Source organism: Tenrec ecaudatus, chromosome 15 (assembly GCF_050624435.1).
Source record: "Tenrec ecaudatus isolate mTenEca1 chromosome 15, mTenEca1.hap1, whole genome shotgun sequence".
In the NCBI taxonomy this organism is placed as follows: domain Eukaryota; kingdom Metazoa; phylum Chordata; class Mammalia; order Afrosoricida; family Tenrecidae; genus Tenrec; species Tenrec ecaudatus.
In genome coordinates, this window is record NC_134544.1 from 43130119 (window position 1) to 43152390 (window position 22272).

General features: G+C 36.2%; 1 protein-coding gene across 1 annotated transcript in view; it reads left to right on the forward strand.

The window, feature by feature from the left end:
* CCDC178 (coiled-coil domain containing 178) overlaps positions 1 to 19041 on the forward strand; it is a 404288-nt gene extending 385247 nt beyond the window's left edge. Inside the window, exons 17-18 of the mRNA XM_075533238.1 lie at positions 18044 to 18178; positions 18955 to 19041. Of these exons, the coding sequence (XP_075389353.1) occupies positions 18044 to 18178; positions 18955 to 19041 (222 nt within the window). The remainder of the gene's footprint in view (positions 1 to 18043; positions 18179 to 18954) is intronic.
* The last annotated feature ends 3231 nt before the right edge of the window (positions 19042 to 22272 follow it).

Here is a 22272-nt window from a genome sequence, read left to right on the forward strand (position 1 = left end):
AAGATTATGTAACTGCCACATTGCCCTTTTCTGGAGATTATTCAAGAGAGAATTGCTAGATAAAACATGCAAATAGAATTCCATACATGAAACTCCAACAAAAGGGATGGCTCATTTTGTCATAAAATGTCACAGAAGCCATTTCAGAAGCAAGAACTGGAGTAATTTCACAGTCATCAAGATCCAGAGATTCTTGAATGCTGACCCTCCTCAATTGAGGGGACAAATTTGTGACCCTAAAGACATGGCGACAGAATTATTGGCAGTACTGGCAGTGGCAGCAACAGCAGCAGTAGACCAAGAGGACATGACAGAGCATTGAGCTTTATGGTTACATGTACAGGAATACAGGAGATTACTTATGAACTATGGATGGAAGAAAAATAAAGGTAGAACCTCAGGGATTACAGATATTTTGTGGTGGAGATGGTTAATCATTGTAGTTCTAACCAGAAAGGTGACAGTTCAAACCTATTCAGAGGATGACAAGCTTGGTGGTCTTCTTCCGCAAGGTCACAGCCCTGAAAACTATCGAGCTCTTCTAGTGTACTTCTCTGCTATCAGAAAGATAGAGTTGAATCCACCTGGGGCACATAAGAAGAAAGGCATACGAACGGCAAATTACTTGGGGAAAAAAAGACATTGAAACACCATGGATCACTGTTCTAGTCTGATACGCATCACTTATCAGGAGTTACAGCCTACTCACAGCAATTTTCCTGTTGCTGTTATTGTTGTTCTTTTGTTTTGTGGCAAGCAATGGAGATTATAAAAGGCATATGGAAAAATAGTGGGAAACTAAGACTTCCGTCAAAAAAGAAAACACATTGAAGGAATAGAGTGTATCCATGTTAGGTCTCACTGGGATGTTTGGCAGAGCCATGTCACAGGCGTTGCAAGAATAGGAGTTGTGAGAGTAACAGAGCTGAAGACACGTAGGAAGAGGAGACAAGAGACTTTGTCAGTTTGCTGGGAAGAAGACGGACATGCCTGGCACCGACCCCTGAGTTTACTACCACTACACCCGTTTCCGCGAGAAGGGAACTAAAGCTCGGGTAACACTGTATTACTCAAAAGCGCATGGCATGCTCAAACCGACCTAGGTCTTACATTTTCACACACTCCTCTGCTAACACTAAAAACATCCCAAAGCCCAGCAAGCATCGATTGTTAACTTATGATAAGTTACTGTAATCCCATTTAATTAGTCATGGTTGCCAATGTTCTTTTTAAATTTCTTGAGTTTCCTAAACTTGCTTCTTAATACATTCTGAAAGACTAGGATTCGTAATTGATATTATATCATTGTTTTATTCATATATTTCAAGCTTGGGTTCAGTCAGCAAATGGGTTGACATGTAAAACAATGTACTATTTTGCCAATTATTTTTCCCATGTTCAATTCTACTAGCTCACAGCAATTCTAGATAAGTACCAAAATGCTAAAATAAACATGTCATTAATTGCTGCATTTTAAATGAATTTCATACTTTTCTGACCCCTAAAATCTTCTCCCGGTAGATCATTTTCGTTCTGCTCCTAGGTTCTTCCCTTTGTAAACATAGGCCCACATTTTTTTTTCTTTTTGCTCCTGAAGTTTCAAATTTGCAAACAGTTTAAAGTAAATAATTCCAGACACATTTAAGTTTCTCTGTGTATAAAATAAATGAAAATTCTGGGTATATTTATAATTAAACTCAATGTTGTCAAAATATATTTTGTTTCCCCTTGCAACTTTGAAATAAACCAGTGAACTCCATAATTAATCATTTTTGTTATAATGTTTTTATTGTGAATTAATTTTAGGTAAGTATGATATTTTTAAAAGAATTCCCTTGATAACTTTGCATTGAAGCCAGTGGATCTCAGCAGGTAGAAGACGGTGAAGATATATTTCAGGTAATCATCAAAGAAAACTGTTCAACCATGGCTCATAAATAAACACCAAGAAAAAGCACTTCAGGCCTTTATTTGGACATGTTTTAAAATCAAGGAACTTAACTACTTGGGGAAATGACTGGCAAGCAGGCAAGGAAGTGGATGACTTCAAAATCCTATGTTCATATTGGGGTTACCCTCTTGAATTTGTGTTATACATTTTCTGTTTTCAGTATATGGAACTCAGAATTGATGAACCTAGAGGGATAGCAAATTTCGGGGGGTTGTGGGTGGGGGAGTAAAAGGGAACCAATGTCTAGGAGTTCAGGAAGGAAGAGAATGCTTTGAAAGGGACAGTGGCAGCAATTGTACAATACCGCTTGATGTGATTGAACTATGGAATGATTTGATATCTGCATTAACTCCCAATAAAATAGTTTTGGAAAAAATCATATATTCAGCTGGAAGACACGTGTGTCGGCCTTCATGTAATTTCACTTTCAAGTTGTTTTTTTCTTCTTCTTTAACTAGGCTTCATTTGCACACTGGTGGATTTTTCTCATGTCGAAAAATTTTAAATCAAATACATTTAAAAATATATCCTTGGCATCAAAAAGAATAGTCATTTTTACAATACTTTAACTTATTTTTGAACTTTACATGTAATGTGTATGTGTATTTTAGCAATGTAAGTAAAACATACCTAAATTATCTCTAAATATTGAATCAAATATCAGGATGCAATAATTTTATTCTAGAATGGGATGCTCGTGAAATGAATAGGGGTGAGTTTTGCAGTTTCTTACTCTTATATCTATGAAGATGGTAAATTACACTGTTATTATATGTTATGTAAGTGATTACATTTATTGTGACTATGGAAACACCCAAAGGATATGTGTTTACCTTTTCATGTAGAAGTATGAAGTTTGCAAAAGGACCACAAAATTTAATCATGTGTATCATGGGAACCCTGGTGATACAGGGGTTCCAAGTTTGACTGTGACCTGAATGGTCAGTGGTTTGAAACCACCAACAGACCCATGGGAGAAAGCTGGGGATTTCTACTCCCATGAACAGTGACAGTCTCAGAAAACCTCTGAGGGCCGCAATGATCAGCAATGACTTGATGACAGTGAATTTACTTGTTTTTATGTGATTAGAGTTTTTATGTGTTAGCAGAATTCCAAATAGACACTTTTTAAAATGTATCATTTTATCTATGAGACTAATAAATTTCTTATTATTTTCCTTAAAAATCAGCTCCAAATTGAGGCAGGTACATGAGTTTCATCTTATTTTTTTAATTAGTAAATATACCTAAGCAATTGACAAATGAGATTTCCAGATCCGAGCTTTGTGATCTTTAACATCAGTCTGTGGAATGGAGTTGATAATAAAGAAAAAATATCATTATTTCTGAGATTGTATGTTGTACATGTGCAGCTTGGTAACTGAATACTATAAAAAGATTGGTATTGACTGGATTTTGTATATCTGTCCTCCCTGCCGTGCCCAAAATCTGTGGAGTAGTTTATAATTGCCATTGTTTGGGTTATTACAATAAACAGAACTGATAAGCTTATGCTATTTGCCTTGTGTGCTGCATTTCACATCATTCTGTTGAATTAAAATTGCATGTACTTGTCTTCACCTATCAGTTTTATTTATCCATCAAAAAATGAGACAGGAAGTATGCTTTCTGAAACCTCCTAATAAGCAGGTCAGAAATTATAATCAACCTTTTAAGTGAAAATAAATGAATTCATAGGTTTCCATTATTGCTCACTCTTGATCTAAAATACCTTCCTATTAGAAATTACTGTGACTGTTCTTGGGGGCGGGGGGTGGTTTGTTTCCTAAGAAAGCTTTGTCATATTTTGTCAAAGCTTTAAACATGATTTTAATTGGATTACCTAAGGTATAAATGCAAATCTTCAGCATACAGCATGCTTTCCTCGCCTGTATCAACTATGCATAATTCTTTCTTAGAGCTGCTTCTACAGTTGGTATATTTGACAGCGCTCATCTCGAGGAAATGACTGTCTGAACTGTTTTCTTTCTCTCCCAAAGTAAATATTCTTCATACTCTTAGGTTGCGGGCTTGTAACCTGTGAGGTTTGTAAGCTCAAACATGGTAATATCAGAGCAAATTTCCATTTTTCAGATAGGGCTGATGAGTTAAACCATGCATACACAGGTCCTTCCTTCAGAACTTCTGTAACCCCGAACAATTGTCACACATCATTGCCGCCACCCCATTTCCACTGCCATTTCCACCCCAGTGTGCTAGGAGGTGATGGTTACTTCCAGAATTTGCGGTCACTCCACGCTTCTCCTTGTTTGTCCTACATGTTGTTGTGTGGATGGCGGTTCTTTGTCACAGTCACTCTGTCAATACCCTCTTTGTGCTTTTTATAAAATGAATTTGGGGAGCTTGTGGTCAGAAAAAGCATGTGATTTTTAAAATATCTATTCAGTTTTATATGAAGTTGTTTTAAAACAAACTCTTAGACAGTATCAATGAATTCTTATTAACAAATCTTATATAATCAAATCTTCCACACGACATGTTTCCATTAGTCCTGTCATGGTCCATTCTGTATTCTTAGAGAAAGCCCTTTGACTGAATTTCCTGCCATGCCAGTTTGTATGAAGGAGCTTTGTGTTCTAAGGGGTTTTTGTGTTCTCAATATTGACTGGACTTTGTTCTCGAGTGAAACAATTTGTAGTTCATTTCCAGATAACTATACATATGGTATTTGTATTTTAATTAAAAAGACTGTTGTGATGTCTGATTCTTATAAGCAGAAATTCATTAAAAGGACACTTTTCATTTCCTTGAAATGCTTCCTGTCTTTTTTTCCCAGGGTTCTTAAATTGCAAAAGCCAGTTAAATTATGTGCTATGGGGAGTTAATTTTTGGCACCATATGTCTCTAAAGATGATTTAATTTTATCTAATGCATATATGCAATGATATTTACACCATAAAATGCACAGGGATAATTTAAGGAGTTTACTAAGGAAAAAAGTATACAGGTCTCTTATTACTTTGAAACTAACATCCATTGTATAGATAAACTTAAATTTGTTCTGTTTATTTAAATTAATAAATTATTAATAGCTTAATTTATTTATTTTTTTAAATTTTGACATAGAAAACTGTTTTTATTATATCAACATATTCTGTATAAAACATAGTCATAATTTTCATTAGGGATCTTCTTTTATGAGTTTACAATTTAAAATAATTTAAATCACACATAAAATTAATTTTGGTCCAGAACTAAATTTTAGATTATAAATAACTTTATCCCAAACTCCACTAATTATATTTCATATTCAGATTATATTTCAAGCTGATGTATCACCATACCTAATTTTAAGCAAATTCAACTTTGCACTGACATATTTATATGTTATGAATGTCAATCTTTAATTTAGTGTGAAATGAATTATAAAGTCACTACCTAGTGATGTTATTAATTGTGTGATGGAGAGCTTGTAGAAGAATACCAGAGTTTTTCATTATTAATGAAGTAGTAATTAATAACCTAATAATATCAAACACTTTAAATATTGTGAACATTTCTTTTGTCGTTTTGGCAAGATCATATTCAGTGGATAAGTAACAGAAATATGTTGTAAGAAAAGCCATCCCCATGTCTGAGCAGATGGTCAACTATAAGTTAAAAGAAACGTCATAATGAATTCTCCAAAAGTGTAAGGATATAATTCTGTGTCACAGAATATGGAGAATGTCTTTCTTTTAGAGATGGAAGTTCTTTTATATATATTTTTCTTTAATTATGCAATATCTAAGTTATAAGTAAATAGATTTTCTGATGACTTCTGCTTATTTTTACAAGGTTTGTAAATCTTTATATTTTGCCACTTTTACTTTGGATATTTAAAATAATATTGATGTATTTAAATCCCCCTGCCTTTCTCCTTCAAATACGATTCCTTGCCTTTTGATTCAGGGCTAACCACTCGTGTCATAAGTTTCCTTATATCAATGTGTACGCGTTCTTTTACCCCAAATATACTGAAACAGTGTCTGCAATGACAGGCTGACCCATAGCCATGCTGAAGGGTGTCATTGAACCAGGCATTGCTTTGTTCTTTAATACCCAGACGATGAGTCAGAGCCTAATGACAACAAACAACAGTATGAAAGAATCCATTTATTAAATAAAGTATTATTTTTTAATTTTATAGATTTTAGTGTCTTTCATGTTAATGCTGGAACATAATACATAAGCATGCCTAATGTTTGTTTTCATTATTTGTGTAGAAGAGGATTACATTGCTTTTATATTTTTACTATAAGAACAATGCTATGATGATCATGATTTCATATATTTTCTTGGGAAAAGGACAGTTTGTGGAAAGCAATACCTCTCAAACTTCTGAATGCATCCGAATCATCTAGAGGTCTTAAAACACAGAGAGCCGCGCCCCAGGTTGTGTGATTCAATACAGTCTGGGTGACTGCACAGCTAACCAGTTGTGAGGCAATACTGATCATGCTTTCATGGGAACCACATTTTGTGAGTGTGTTATTTCAAGGATGATCACAGGAGAAGTAAATTTTCAACCTCAATGCTGTTGTTAACAATTGTCATCAGGGTGGATTTGAACTGCCAACCCTATACTTAACAGCCTAGCACCTAACATTAGCACCACCCAGACTCCTTAACTTTAATATGTATTGAGGAAATTCCTTTTGTTGCTTGATACACTTTTTAACTATGTCAATCTATTGAGTAGGAAATGTGTTTAACTCTGTCATAATATTAAGATACAGCATCTTTTCAAATGTTTATATACCAGATAACTTTGCTTTTTGGTCAATTACTTATTTGTGTCATCTGCCACCACTCAGCCCATCCCATCCACCCCCCCCATGCCCACCCCACCCCCATTTTTTTTGGTACACTGTGATTTTCTTTCCTCCTCCTTGTGTGTGTGTGTGTGTGTGTTTGAAATGAATTTGTATGTCCTCAAAGAATCCAACTCCACCTCAGTTGTACTTGTTTTCCTTTTCTAGCCACTCAAAGCCATGGTTGGATCTGAGGGGAAAGGAAAGAATCTGGAGGTTTGTTAAGGATGTGATTCTCTCTCTCTCTCTCTTTATTTTGTAAGAAACACATATTCTGTGTAGTAACACAGCCCATATCATCAAATCAGATCAGTAATAGTATCCCATCACACACCACTGTACTGTGGTTCTTTTTTCCCCCTCTTACCATCTTCTCCTCGCTCCACAATTTCCTGTCCTTCCCTTTCACTGCCCTTCTCCTATCCTTGGCCTCCTCATAGCCTTCAAAGTCGTATCCTTTGATGTGAAAACTATTTTTCTTTTCCTTTATCCCTTTCTCTATTATTGGAGTTTTTATTATTTCTATGTCTTTGCCATTATGGAATGGCTGCAGTAAACATAGGTGTGCATATGTCTCTTCTTGTGTTCTTTATTCCTTCAGTGTATGTCCCTAGTAAAGAGAGCACAGAATCATAAGGTAATTGTATTTGCATTTGTGTAAAGAGATTCCATCCCGATTTCCATCATGTTGTACAATTCTACAATCCCACCAGCCATGTATGAGCGTGCCAGTCTCTTCATATCCTCTACAGTATTGATGGTTTTCTGAATTTTACCGTTTCGGTGGAAATTTGTATGTCATTTTAACTTTATTTCTATTATCGATAATGAACACAAACATTTCATCAAAGGTGTTGGTCACCTGGATGTCATCTTTAGTAAGTTACCTATTTGTGTCTTGCGCTCATTTTATTGATTGGGCTATTTGTGTTTTTCTTAATAAGACATTCTAGCTTTCCATAGATTTTAAAAATCCGATTTTTATCTGATTTAGAGTTACTAACTTTCCCCTAATCTGCAGATCCTCTTTTAACTCTTTTGGTGCAGTGTTTTTATGTGCATAAATATCATAAGTTTTGAAGTTCCTATTCTTTTATTTTGTCTTGTATCATGTGGATGTTTTTCATTATGGTTAGTAGTGTATTTATGCCTTGTATTAGGGCTCTTAAATAGTGTTTACACATTCAACGGTAATCTGCATGGTCAGCAGTTTGAATTCACCAGCAGCTCCTCAGAAAAGAAAATGAGTTTTTTATTCCCATAAACAGTTACAGTCTCAGAAACTCATGGGAGTGTGGCGGGTGTCACTGTGAGTCAGCATTGACTTGATGGTAACGAGTTTGATTTTGGTATTTTGTATAGATAGTCATTATTGTTCTAGGCTCTCTAGTTAGGTCTTCAATCCATCTTGAGTTCTGTTATGTATATGCTATGAGGGATGGGTCCTGCATCATTCTCTTGCAGGTGGAGATCCACTTTGTCCAGCACCATTTATTGAAAAGACTGTCTCTCCCCCCACTAATGTGCCTTAGTCTTTTAGCAAGACAAGAATACCTGGTTGTATTTCTGTAGGTATTTGATTATGTTGCTGGGTTCTCAATTGTAATCCATTTGTATTCATAACTGCCGTTGTAACAGAACTACATCGTATGGATTACCATGGCATAGATTCAAAGTCTGGGAGTTAGAAGTCTTCTACTTAATGTTTGTATTTTAGTAAAGTTTTATTTATCCTGGGTTTCTTTCCTTTTCATATAAAGTTAGTGATTAGTTTTTCCATTTCTGTGAAGGACTGTGCTGGGATTTGGATTGAAATTGCATTGGATTTATAAATTAATTTTACGATTATTGATATTTTTACTATATACTCTACCTATCTGTCGCTTTTGTTTGGAGTGTAATGTAGTTTTCTTTATGTAAGTCTTTTGTTTCTCTGGTGAAATATTTTATCTTTTGGGTAGTTATTATAAATGATACTGTTCTTTTAATATCCTTTCAATGTCATCCTCTTTATTACATAAGAATTGAACTGATCTCTATGTGTTGATGGTATAGCCTGTTATGATGTCAAATATTTCTATTAGTTCCAACAAATTAAAAAATCTAATCTTTGTCCTTTTCTATATGTATAGGATTATTTTATCTACAAAGAGAGATAGTTTATTTTCTGTAGTACAATTTTGAATAGAGATTATAATTCCTGAGATCCCTATTTTTCTTGACATTTATTGTAATTTTTCAAGTGACTCGATTGAATGTGACATTTATTGCAAGTTTGGGGGTTATTCCACTTTATCAAGCTAAAGAAATTTATTTCAGTCCCTTTTGCTAGCGTGCCAAAATATTTTTTCATCACAAATGCTGATTATATTTAATTCTTTTTTGTACATATGAAGATGATTATTGCTTTTGCTAGTATATATAAATGTATTATGTGAACATTTTTATTGATGATGAATCATTCTTAAATTTCCAGATCTAGTAAGTTATCATCCATTTGCAGTATCAATTATTGTCTCCCTAGGTATTATAGAATATATATTCCATCAATCAATCAATCAATATTTACCAATCAACCTATATTATTAATCAGTAGGTCTCAGTTACAATTTTCAAGTAAACAAAAAATTAGAAGAGCTTTTTTTTTTTTTTTTTTACTTTTCCTCCTGAAAATGTAATGATGAAGGAAGTCCTTGACAGGTAGAGAAATAAGAGAGAAAAAGAGTAGAAAACCTATTGTATTAGTTAGCTATGACTGCATTTCAAATAGTCCCCAATTAGCAGCTTAAAACAACGAAAATTTATTTTTCTCACGAAGTTTCTCTGGGTCGATAATATGGTGGCTGCTTGGGGTCTCTCAAATAATTTCAGTCAACACTTTGACCAGGGTTGTAGTCATGAAACGGGATGGGAGCATCTGCTTCCAAGTTCTCTCATGTAGCTGTTTGTCCCTTGCCATATAGTCCTCTCAATAGAGCTGCTTTTATGGCATGAGAGTTGGCTTCCTCTAGATCAAATTATCTGAAAGGGGGAATAAGAAATCCCAAGACAAAATGTATAGTTCCTCCTGCCCCCAATAAGTTATTCCATGGTTTAGTCTTTCTAATAGAATCATCAGTCTGGTCCAGATTCATTCCGTTGCATCTCTTGAAGATAAAATAATCAAATAATTTGAGAGCCTATTTAAAGCAGTTTATGAACATTTTTTCTTTCCAATGGCAAATAACAAAGACACATCAACTCAATTCTAGTTCATATTCCCCATTATGTGTTCCAAACACACATGTTGGCATGGGAAATTGTGGTTTGCTTTATTCCTGGGCCTTGCTAGTTCCAGTGTCAATGGAACATTCCATGTTCCAACATGGCCCTGGGATACACCTTGGAAAGTGGTGCTTTGAAATGTATTATTTCAGGCTGAAAACATGGGGACAGTAAAAGACAATATTTAATATTAGTTTGGGCTATGCCTTAGCCCTAATGTTCTTGAGATTTGGAGTTTTAATATCACATATTATTATTTTATTCTTAGAATGGTGTGGATTTTTGCATTTAAAATAGAAATGAAATAATAAATTTAAAATCCATAATTCTATTAATACTAATATATAATATTAGTTATCTAAAGCATTTACAGCAGAGAATGTATCATTATACATCAACCATTTCCTGGTTATGCTTTCCCCATTCAACTGCATGGCCTCATTTACACTTAGATACAAAATTGAGCCTGGGCAGTCTTCTGTCCTACTGCAGATGAGGTGACCAAAAGTCAGAACTGGAATGATGGTAAGTAACCACACATAAAATGGTGGACAATAGGATTAAAGATCCTTTTCCAAATGAATTATTTTCTGTTCTAATATGATCCTTCTTAGTCATATATGAGAATATATGCATTCTATTCTAGAAGTCTTATAATGTTGGTTTGGGGCTGAGTAGCAACCAAGTTAATCGATTGTCATTGTCAGTTGCTGCCATGTCAATTCTAACTCATGGCAATCTCGTGTGGACAGAGAAGTGCCCCATAGGTTGGCTGAACTGTGACGTAGAATTACACTGCCAATCTTTTCTTCTGAGGCACCTCTGAGTAGCTTGAAATAATTTTTTACTCCAGTTTTATTTTCAAACACAGACCAATATGCCTGTGCTTCTGTCCCATCTAGTATCTTCAGGTTCCTCATGATCTTCTTCTCTGCTACTTCCTTACGTGTCTCACCTCACCATCCTAACGTTCTGAAAGGGAAGGCTGGAATGTAATCATTTTGGAGAGAAAATTATTTCCTTTCACAAACCCTGGTTTCGATGAGGATCAATAGACCAAATCCAACAGAGTCCTTTGGGTTTTCTAGCATAAAGTCAGCGTCCCTTGTAGCTTTCCTATATGTGTTCATTTGTTTGTTTCTTTATTTTTTCCTCTTCCAATTATTTTGTTTATTTTCCCTATGTCAATTAATTAGTGAATATTCTTATTCACAATTTTACAAATTTAGTTACACTCATATCAATAAATATTAGGATGATAAAATTACACTTTTACTATAATCAATCACTTTCCTGTAATTCATTTCTGATAAGTAGGTAAGCACAGACAGCCCTTCTTGTCCTTATTTATTAAATAGCCCTACCTTGGTTCCAAGTACTGAAGAGCACTGTCTTGTAAATATCACCTCCACCTAAGGAGTTTCCTTAAAACTTATCTTTTTATGGTTTATTATATATGTATATTGTGTTGTTGCTGTTAGGTTCTATAGTCTTTTCCAACTCATGGCAATCCTGCATACAACAGAACAATACACCATCCAGCCCTGTCCCATCCCCACAATCTTTCCTACATGCACCCATTGTTTGTCTCTGTGTCAATTCATCCCGTTGAGGCTCTTCCTCTTTCTTACCGACTCTACTTTCTCCAGCGAGTGTGATGCCCTTCTTCAGGGATTGGTCCCTCCCCATAACATGTCAATGATCTTGAAGTCTCCTTTTCCTTAATTCTAAGACATATTCTAGCTATTCTTCTTCCCAGACCGATTCGTTTGTTTTTCTGACAGCCCATGCTGGTTTCCTTATTCTTTGCCAGCACCGTAATTTGAATGCTTTCATTCTTCTTTGTTCTTTCTTATTCATTGTCCAGCTTTCTCATGCATATGAGATGATTGAAAATAACATGGTTTAGATCAGGCATACTTTAGGCCTCAGAGTGCCGTCTTTGTTCGTTAACCATATTATTTTATTAATACACTATTTGCTTTGATGGAGAGACATATGCTAATGAGGTATTTCCAAGTGTCCTAGGATCTTGGGGAAATTAGAATCTTCTGAGAGCTAAGTTAGTGACAAATAACCATAGCACTGAATTGGAAAAAAAAAAACTCTGCCCACATATAAAGTAATACTTTGCTTTAATTTCATCAGTATCAATTCACTGAAATATATGATTTCATTAATTCAGACTAAGAAAAGTCCACCCCACAATCATCCTTTTAAAAACAAGTTATTTGTGGTTTATCTTGATAATCCATTATTCAAATTCTATGCTGGGTCTGTTTCCATTTGTTTTTGGCCTGGTTATTTCAAAACACAGTAGCCCAGTAAAATAAGATTTGAGGTGGAAGTAACTTAGAATCATAAAATCATTTTATTATGGATTTCCTGACAGGGATAGACAGATGCTTGCTTTGCATTACCATCTTCTTTCCAGGAAGCTATGTAACCCAAAGCTACAGACCCCTTGGGTGTCTTCAAGCCTTCCTTAAGAAGGATGAGACCGATTAAATATCAAAGGAAGAAAAGTCACTAGGATCCCATCTGTATTATAACATGCCGGCCTTAGAATTTTAATTTTAATCAGGAAGACCTATAGAACGTAAGGCAAATTAAACTCTTTAATCTATAGTTCTCTCAGTTTTCTGTTGGAGTTATTTAGTGAAGCTACCTCAACAATCCCACTAACCTGTTTGAACGAGCCATGTCTACAACAATTACCGATATCGCCCGATACATTTTGTTGTTAGGGAAGTAGCTTCTTTTATCACATTGTATTTATTTGTTGGAATGTATCCTACTTATTCAAGATGTTTACTTCAACCTACAATATATTCAGTCAGTAGGTGGAGAACTGTATGATAATGGTGTTAAAATGTTTCTGTGTGTATTTTCACTCTACAAGCAAAGATGCTTTCCTGATAACTTCACATTGTAACCATGCAGAAGCTTCCACCCTTACTCTTTAAAAAAAAACCCAAAATCTCCATGCAACAGTCACATTTTAATATGACCAAATATCAAGGAACACATTTAAAAATATACATACTCTATAGAGTTAGTTGTTTTGGGCCAAGAAATTTTGAAGGTAGTCATGTAACCAACTAACTGGAAGAGATCCATCCTTGTGTCCGTTCCAAAGAAAAGTTACCCCCCCAAAATGTAGAAATTATGGAACAGTAATTTCACATCCAAGTAATTTCAAAAACAGTTGCAGCCGTACATACACAAGGACCTGCCAGAAATTCAGGCCAGATTCAGAAGAGACTAAATGCAGAGAATACTAGAAATATGCTTATTTGTTTTTACTGATTATGTAAAGTTATTCAGCTATTGTGGATTATATGTTCATGGACCAAGCATCAGTCCTTCAAACAGAACAAGAGAATGCTGAGTCATTTAAATTTAAGAAAGGTGTATTTCAGAGTTTCACCCTTTCATAATACTGATTCAATCAATACACTGGACAAATAATCCAAGGAGCTGAACTATATAAAGAAGAACATGGCATCAGGATGGGAGAAAGGCTTGTTAACAACCTATGATTTACAGACTTGTGTGTGGCTTGCTGAAAGTGAGGCAGAATTAAAGAACTTCCTGATGAAAATCAGAGACAGCAGGTTTATGGTAAAGAAAATCAAAATCCTCACACGACAAACAGAGAATGGTTTGGAGTTGTCAAGGATTTCACTTTGCTTGGATCAATAATTAATATTTCTAGAAGCAGCAGTCAAGAGATCAAACAACAATTGTACTGGAAGAATCAACTACACAAGACCTCTTTAAAGCACTGACGAACCAGGGTGTCACTTTGAGGACTAAAGTGAGCCCAACTCAAGACATTCTGTTTGCTATCACCTCATGTGCATGTGAGTGTTGGACATAGAATAAGGAAGACTAAGAACAACTGATTCTCTTGAATTATGGTGTTGGTGAAGAATATTAAAATTTCCCTGGACTTCCAGAACAACAAAGAAGTCTGTCTTGGAAGAAGTACAGTTAGAGACACTCCTATATGTGGAAGAGAGAACTTTATATCAAAGAGCAATTAATTGTACATTGAAAAAATATCCCAGCCTAGTCCAGATCAAGTCCATAAGTCCAATATAAGCCCATATGTCTGATTCCAGTCAATACGTTCTTCTTTAGATTCCTGCAGTACATGCAATGATGCCGAATGCAGGAAGTTCACAGGCTAGTGGGTAGAAGTCTTGTGGATCCAGTGGCAGTGGAAGAATTTCAGTCCTGGCTCCATCATCTCCAAGGCTCTCTGGTAGTACCATGTAGTAACAGGAATATCTCACAGAAAGTGAATCTGTCTCCTTCCTCCAGCGAGCTATTTATCTCCTTAGCACCTCCAAATGAGGTCATCAAGCTGCAACCTGATTGACAGGCTAAACTCCACCCCTTCACTCTTAAATCTCAAATTGACAACAGATTATGTAACTACCACAGGCCACCCCTTGTCAATTTGACACTTTCACAAAACTCCTTAGCCATATATCATTTTCAAATGAACAATAACAAAATCATATCTGTACCTAACAGAATAAAACTAAAATGCATATAATGCAATACGCGCCACCCTCTTGTAACCATAACATTCTATAAGTGAACAAAACAAAAACATCCTGTACTTATGTGAGCAGCTACGCCATAATCCTATGAACATATTCCTGTGAATATATGCCCCCACCTACGAAAGTGTGTAAGCCAACCACTTCAAACCTTTATCCTCCATTTTGGGTGTCCTATTTCTATACTGCCCACTTAAATCAACCCAGTGCTCTGATGAGATAATCACAATCTTTGAGGTGAGAATTCTTCATTCCGGTTGGAACCTTCTGAGTTCTGTATCCCAAGTCAAATCAGGACAGGCCATCCATAGTCAGCAGAAATATGCACTAGTTCACAGGCTCAAATATCTTCTCTTCAGCTGGTCAGATTCTGGTCAACTCAATGTGGACTGCCTCACTTAGCCTCACTGGGGTGCCCATTGGCTGCCTTGTCTTTAGACCATGGGCCCCATCACAAATTCACCACAACTCTAGGTCCCTTGGACTAGGTCATGAATCAACCCACTGGTTCCTATAACCCACTGGTTCCTATAACCCACCAGGTCCACTGGTGTCTGTGGCCAGACTCAACCCATCTCTTTATTGTTGCATTTCTTTCACTTCCACTCAACAAGTGGATCCAGGTGGTCAACCTAGCAAGCATTTCAGCCTGTCCACAGGCTCCCTTTAACAGTTTAGTCCTACAGTGGAGTTTTCTTCATGGATTCAGATTTTTTTTTCTATCTTCTGACAAAAAAACAAACAAACACTAGTTCAAGATTCAAAAAGCCTAAATTCCCTTTTCTTCTATTTGTCAACAGCCCCCTAGGCAAGGCTTTTGGAATGAAAATATTCTGGGTTCTCTAAAGCACTGGGTGGGGCTTATCCTTTCAGGGCCTTCTTTTCAAGCATGTCCTAAACCCATTTAAAGATTAAATTTTAATGGCTTGAAGCAAGTAGGTTTACAAGCTCTCTATTTTCATACTCCCCAAAATCATTTATACCAATTGTTATATTAACAATAATAAGCAGAAGTCAGTATAAACAAAGTAGAATCAGATACTAATCTCAATTCTTAAAACTGAAAAGTTCAATCCTTATTTATCTTATTTCAATTCTTCATCTAAACGATTCTATTGATACAAAATTATGGGATTAGGCCTCTGACAGCATCAAGCCAGATCCAGGTTTTCTGTCAGTCCTTCTGGCCTTCTGTCAGCCAATTTCTATAAGCATCTCTGAGAAATTGAAGGGACGAGTTTGTCCCCTGGGCTCAAAATATACATTAATCACATTCATTTTCATTATTTCATACATGAATAACCAAATACTGCAACCAAACAAAATAATCAAAACTTTAACTTCCCATATTCTTTCCAGAAAATAACCCAGTAAACTGTGTGGCCAAATCTTGGGCTAGCCAAAGAGGAAAAACTACCATGATGCAGAAGTAAAAAAAATTTTTTTTAAAAAGACCTCTCCATTTTTATGATTTGTTTCTCTAGTACCCCATTCCTGGTACCATAATGTGTTAGTCTGGGTTGATTAGAGAAACAAATTCATAGACACTCATGTGTATAAGAAAAAGCTGTATATACATGGGCAATTGAATATTGAGAAAACATCTCAGCCCAGTCCAGATCAAGTCCATAAGTTGGATATTAGCCCAGATGTCCAATACCCATCTATAAATTCCTCTTCAGATACATGAAATACATGCAATGACATCAAAAGCAGGAAGATCACAGGCCAGTGGGTAGAAAGTCTTTTGGATCCAGTGGCAGTGGAAGCATCTGGTAGAGGTCTCCATGTGGTTCCATCACCTCCAGGGCTCTAGCGTAGCTGTCTTCTTAACAGGAATGTCTCACAGGGAGTGAATCAGTCTTCTGCCTCCAGCGAGCTATTTATTTCCTTAGCACCTCCAAATGAGGTCATCAATAAGAGAGGAATTGGTATACAAGAATATCTATGCACTGTTGATTCCCTCACTCACCCACTTACTCACCCACTCTCTGTCATACAGTCAATTCTGACTCATAACAACCCACTGTGGGTTTCCATATTATAATTGTTTGTCAGAGTAGAAAGCCCCGTCTTTCTCCCTGGGAGCTGCCAGTGGTTTTGAACTGTGGACCATGGGGGTTGCAGCCCAATGCTTAACCACTACACCACTAGGGCTCCTCATATTGTTTATTATAATACACAATAGAGACAATGCTGCTCATCAATTCAAAGGCTGTGCTAGGTTTTTAAAATAGTAACTTTAAGTAAGCTGCTTTATAGAAAAATCCATACAAAAAATTCACAGATATCTCACACACACCGCTTGAAGAATGTTTTGAATTAACCCACTCTGTAAGCACTGCCCATAGCAAAGTTGGAATTAATTACTGTTTAATCTTTATGATTTTATTCTGCAAAGGATACTAAAAACGGAATCGACATAAGCAATTATTGACATTACCAACTACCAGAAACTTAATTTTTGACTCGTCCAAATATTCCTATATGTAAACATTGCTATTTCTTGGGAGCATTGCTTTTATCATTCGGTTTTCCAGTTTATTCTTCTGACAGTAATCCAATTAAAACAATTGTGTATGGTGTGGCCACGCTAACCATTCGGGGGGAAAATGAATGTTACTTGGTTAAAGCCTTCCACTGTCCTTGTGTTGGTTTGTTGGACTGTTTTACTCAGTCTGCCAAACGGCACCGATTGCCTTGTAGGAGCCTGTGCTGTTCTGTTCAGATCCCGCCTGAAGCATGTCACTTCCAAGCACTGCAGCTACTGCACTTGGGAGCAGTGAGATGTTTCCACGTCACATGGTCAGAGGGAGGTAGATTAATAGGGAGTTCTAGCTGGAAATTTCTTCCCTGCTATTGTTCTCCCTCAGCAGTTGATGGCTGAGTTAATTCTCTTTAGTTTTGTCATGCTCTGCAGCACACATTGCCAAGCAATGGTAAGCTTTATGAGGAAAAAGGGAAGCTATGGCGTCCATCAAAGTCTTAAAGTTGCGTTTAAAACTTTGGCTTGACCCGATGTGCCATTCAAAAAGCATATATATATATATATATATATATATATATATATAAAAGAAAGGTTCAATATGTCCCGAGGCTATCGGTTTGGAGTTAAACTGGGTGAAGTAGAAATATTTTACTCATCAGCTTTGCAGTCACAGAGTTTGCCTCAGCTAGAACAAAACTGCTGAGGCATTCAGAGAAAATTAACCCCCCATCCTGGCGGCCAGATGTGACTGGTTTCTGATGAATGCACATGAGTGGGCTGAAAAATCAAGAGACTGTGAAATTCCTGTCAGGTCCGTATAGTGCAGAATGGGCTATTGACTGCTTTCTCGATTTCCCTCCATCATTCTTCTTGAACACTGCCATTAATTTCCTCTCCTACTCTGATTTGTGGTTTTTCTTTTTTTTCCCCTTCCCCTCCCTCTTCCCTTTAGTTCTGTCAGCTGCAAAGAAGGATACAGAAGGTATGGGAGACACACTTCAAACTGGTGATCCTCTACAACCAGACGAAGCTGGCCAAGTTCCAGCAAGACTCTCAAGGGAGTATTCAGAAAATATTAGCTGTGCAGGTAGGTGATTGCAGGGAAGTAGGAAAGATCATTCTGATCTAGATTGAAAAGCAAATGATGGGTAGTGTGATGAAGCATTAAAACCATATCCCATCAGAGTTTTATAAATTTTTAACCTCTTTAATAAACTGAAATTGCATGAAGGATGAATTCAGTAAGTTAGCACACATACCAGGCATACTTTTGGGGGAAAGGGAGATTCAACTTATTTCTCACAAATTTCTGAACAGATTATTTTTAAAGAAATAGGTTTTGTATAAATAAATATTTTCAGTTCTTCCAGCTCTGCAGGTGATGTCATTCAGCTGTTTAAAAGAAATGGTCAATATTACCTTATGCCACTTTTCTACAAAATCTTATATTTACATTCATATAATTTTTTAAAAACACTCTCCTTCACCTTGTTTGCCAGAGGCTCTTCCACTGAAGAAGATGTAAACATGAGTTTGTGTGAAAAATAAGCCATTCAAGACTAGATTGCTGTTGCCAAATTGTGATTTGTGTGGAATGTGGTTGTGTTTTTCTCTGTACAAACTTCAAGTTGCAAATGTTTTCACATTAAGACTAAGATATATTTTAGAGGACTATTAAGTATATGAAGACTGTGATTAGAATATTGCTTAATTTTTCCCCTATTGTTTCAAATGCTACCAGATGTATAAACATGATCTCCCCTCCGCCTCAAAAAGATAGTGCACACCCTTGGTTGTATTAGAGCACAGGATACACGTCTCAACCCTTACACCTAGTTTTAAAACCACGACTTTTTTTTTTAGGAACTTACAAGGCACACCAAGTCCAAGCCGTTCAAAGTTATTTCTAACAAGTTAATTGGACTTGCATTTTTATCACAGTTAAAGTAAAAGATTGTGCAAATCCCTCCACAGTAACTTACTGGTATCTATTTTTGGCATTTCCTCTAAGGATAGGGAATACAGATAGAGCTATAGATATGGTCTATCTACAAAGGTATACTGTTTTAGGTATATAGGTATGTAGATCATACAGTTTTATATAGAGTGCATATATATCTATGCAATGTATGTATGTATTGCAAAATTGCTTCATGTATGGATTCTGTTAATACTGGAGTGATAGGATCATTGTCGAGGGGGGAAATGAAGGCTGTGCATAGATTATATCTGCATTTTATAGAAATTCATTACAAGTTTGAGTAAAACGACAATTGCATTAGGTTAGGAGCCAAGGGAATCTTACTTAAAATTTCCTTAGGATATAAAATTAAAAAAAACTTTTGTTATAGATCTGTTTTGGTCTCAGAGCAGCCCTAAAGAACAGAGGGGAACCACTCCATCAGGTCTCCAAGTCTGTAACTTGACAGAAGCAACGGCCAGTTTTCTCCCACAGACTGGCTGGTGGGTTTTAATTGCTGACCGTTAGCAAGCAAATGCTTAAACCAGTGTTCCACCTGGATGCCTCCCTTAATATATTAAAAACAAACAAACAGAAGACCAAAGCTATGCCATTCAGTTGATACCTACTCATAGCAACTGAATATACCATTTTCTGGCCTGTAAATCTTTATAAAAGCAGAACATTTATCTTTCTTTTGCAAAACAGTTGGTGGGTTTGAACCAACCACCTTGAGCTTAAGCAGTCCAACACTTATCCAATAGTGCCATGAGGCATATTATAATGATTCTGGGAGAAAACCCCCATATGTCTGGACAAAATATCACTTTAAAAAAACCATGTAAATAATAAATTCTCATGTAAAGTATCATGCATTTTTGAATATTGAAATTATCAGTAATGCTAGCTGAATATCAATAGAGGCTCATCAACTATAGCTTTTACTGATTCTTATTTTGTTTATTTTTTCAAAATTTGCCACATATTGGTTTGTCAAACCTCAGGTTATTTATTTTGGTGTCTGTTACAGAACAATGGACATTAAAGCTTACAGTAAAATTTACCTTTTTGATATCTAGAAACAAAGAGCCATGTTGGATTGTATTTGGGAATATTGAGGAGCATGAATTAGTAGTTCCTTATTGACTAAACATAACTTTAATTTACAATAATTCAGGTTTGGGCTTTTAAAAATACAAATTTTCAGGGTTGTGCCATAAAGCTGAAGAAATATGTATAATCATCTAATAAAATCACGTTTAAAAAATTTCATTCCTGAACATTGTGCTCTCTTAAAGAATTATCTTTATCAGTGGTTCTCAACTTTCCTCATGCTGCAACCCTTTCATACAGTTCCTCATGTTGTGGTGACTCCCCAACCATAAAATCATTTTGTTGATGCTTTATAACTGTAATTTTGCTACGGTTATGAATTAGGCAACCCCCTGTGAAAGGGTTATTCAATCTCCAAAGAGGTCATGACCCACAGGTTGAGAACCACCGATCTACATGGTGGCAAAGAATTTTCTCCCAAGTGATGGCAGCAACCAAAAGATTCAGTGAGAACATAGGGATAGTGAGTAGGCTGTCCTCACAGTGGTGGAACGATTTGACCGAGGGAATGGCAATGACTGCTCGAGTTGGAGAATGCAGTCAGTGTAACTGAATCGTACATGTAGAATTTGCTTAACTGCTATAAATCTTGCTGTGTGTATATTTTTCCAAATAAATAAATAAATAAATAAATAAAGTCTATAAAAATGAAATTAAAACTCAGTCCCCAAACCTTCGGTATGATATACCACTTTCCTGGCTTCATCTCCGTCCACACTGTACCTCTGGCTCTGTTTTAGCCACCCCATAAGTTTTACTAATCATGAAACCTGATCTTAATCCCCTTCCTCCTCGTCTGTGCTGATAGCCTTTCCAGTTTATATAACATTCTTCTTTATCTTCCCTGTTCAACAACATATGACTCAATGCAATACCACTTTCTCTACCAAACCTTTCCCGAATCCTTCCCACCACCTTTTCTTCCTGAAGAATGTATTACTGTCTTTCTGGAACTGCTACATATCCTATACATGTGAACTTGAACCTTTGTGGCTAGTCTTCCCTACTCCTTGCTACGCCCCGCTTGGTAAGGCTTTACAGCATCAGAGAAATAAGTTCAATTCTTACTAAAATTTTCTTTAGGATAAACAAGGTTACTAAAGAAATTTTAATGTATGTCATGCTAATTTTATTTTCACCTATTATAACCAATGTTTTAAGAGAGGAAAATATCATAAAGTTTTTTAACAGGTTTGCTGATAAACCTGCATGTGTCAGTCTATAAAATGATTTGATTCAGAATAGCTAAAAACTGATTAATGGACCAGATGTTATTGCTCTTAATTGTTATATGACACAGTATCAGGATCCCTTTACATATAAATGTTGTGGAGTATAAATAATGCACTGTAGTTGTAAATTAGTATTAAAATAATTCCATAAAAAGCTATGAACTATTCACGAGAAAAAAATTTAATGAAAATTTGTGGTGGTGGTGGTGGTGGTTCTTAGGTGCCAAAGAATCAGGTCTGACTCATAACAACCTAGGCACAACAGAACAAAGCACTGCCTGATTCTTCAACATTCTCACAATTGCAATGTTTGAGTCCATTGTTGCAACTACTGCATCAATCAATCACATGGAGGGATTCCCTCTTTTTCACTGACCCTCTACTTGACCAAACATGATGTCCTCCTTCAGGGACTGTTGTTGTTAGGGGCCAACGAATTGGTTCTGACCTGTAGGCACAACAGAAGGAAACACTGCACAGTACTTCCAATTATTCCTATGCCTGAGCCCATTGTTGCAGCCATGGTGTCAATAGCATGTCAAAAAATGCCAGAGACAAAAGCTAGCCGTCCTCTGGGGAGCTTTCTGGTTGTGCTGCTTTGGTTCCCTTGTTCATTGCCAAGCGTTCGCATGTATAGTATGTGGTGACTGAAAGCACTTTTGGAATGATTGCAGCACACCTTACTACTCAAAGTGGCATGTTTGCTTTTTAACCCTTTGAAGAAGTCTTTTGCAGCAGATTTGCCCCAGGCAATATGTCGTTTAGTTGCTTGGCTGGTATTCCCATGGTTATTGATTGTGGATTCAAACAAAATGAAATATTTGACAAGTTCAATCTTTTCTCTGCTTATCATGATGTTACTAACTGGTACAGTTT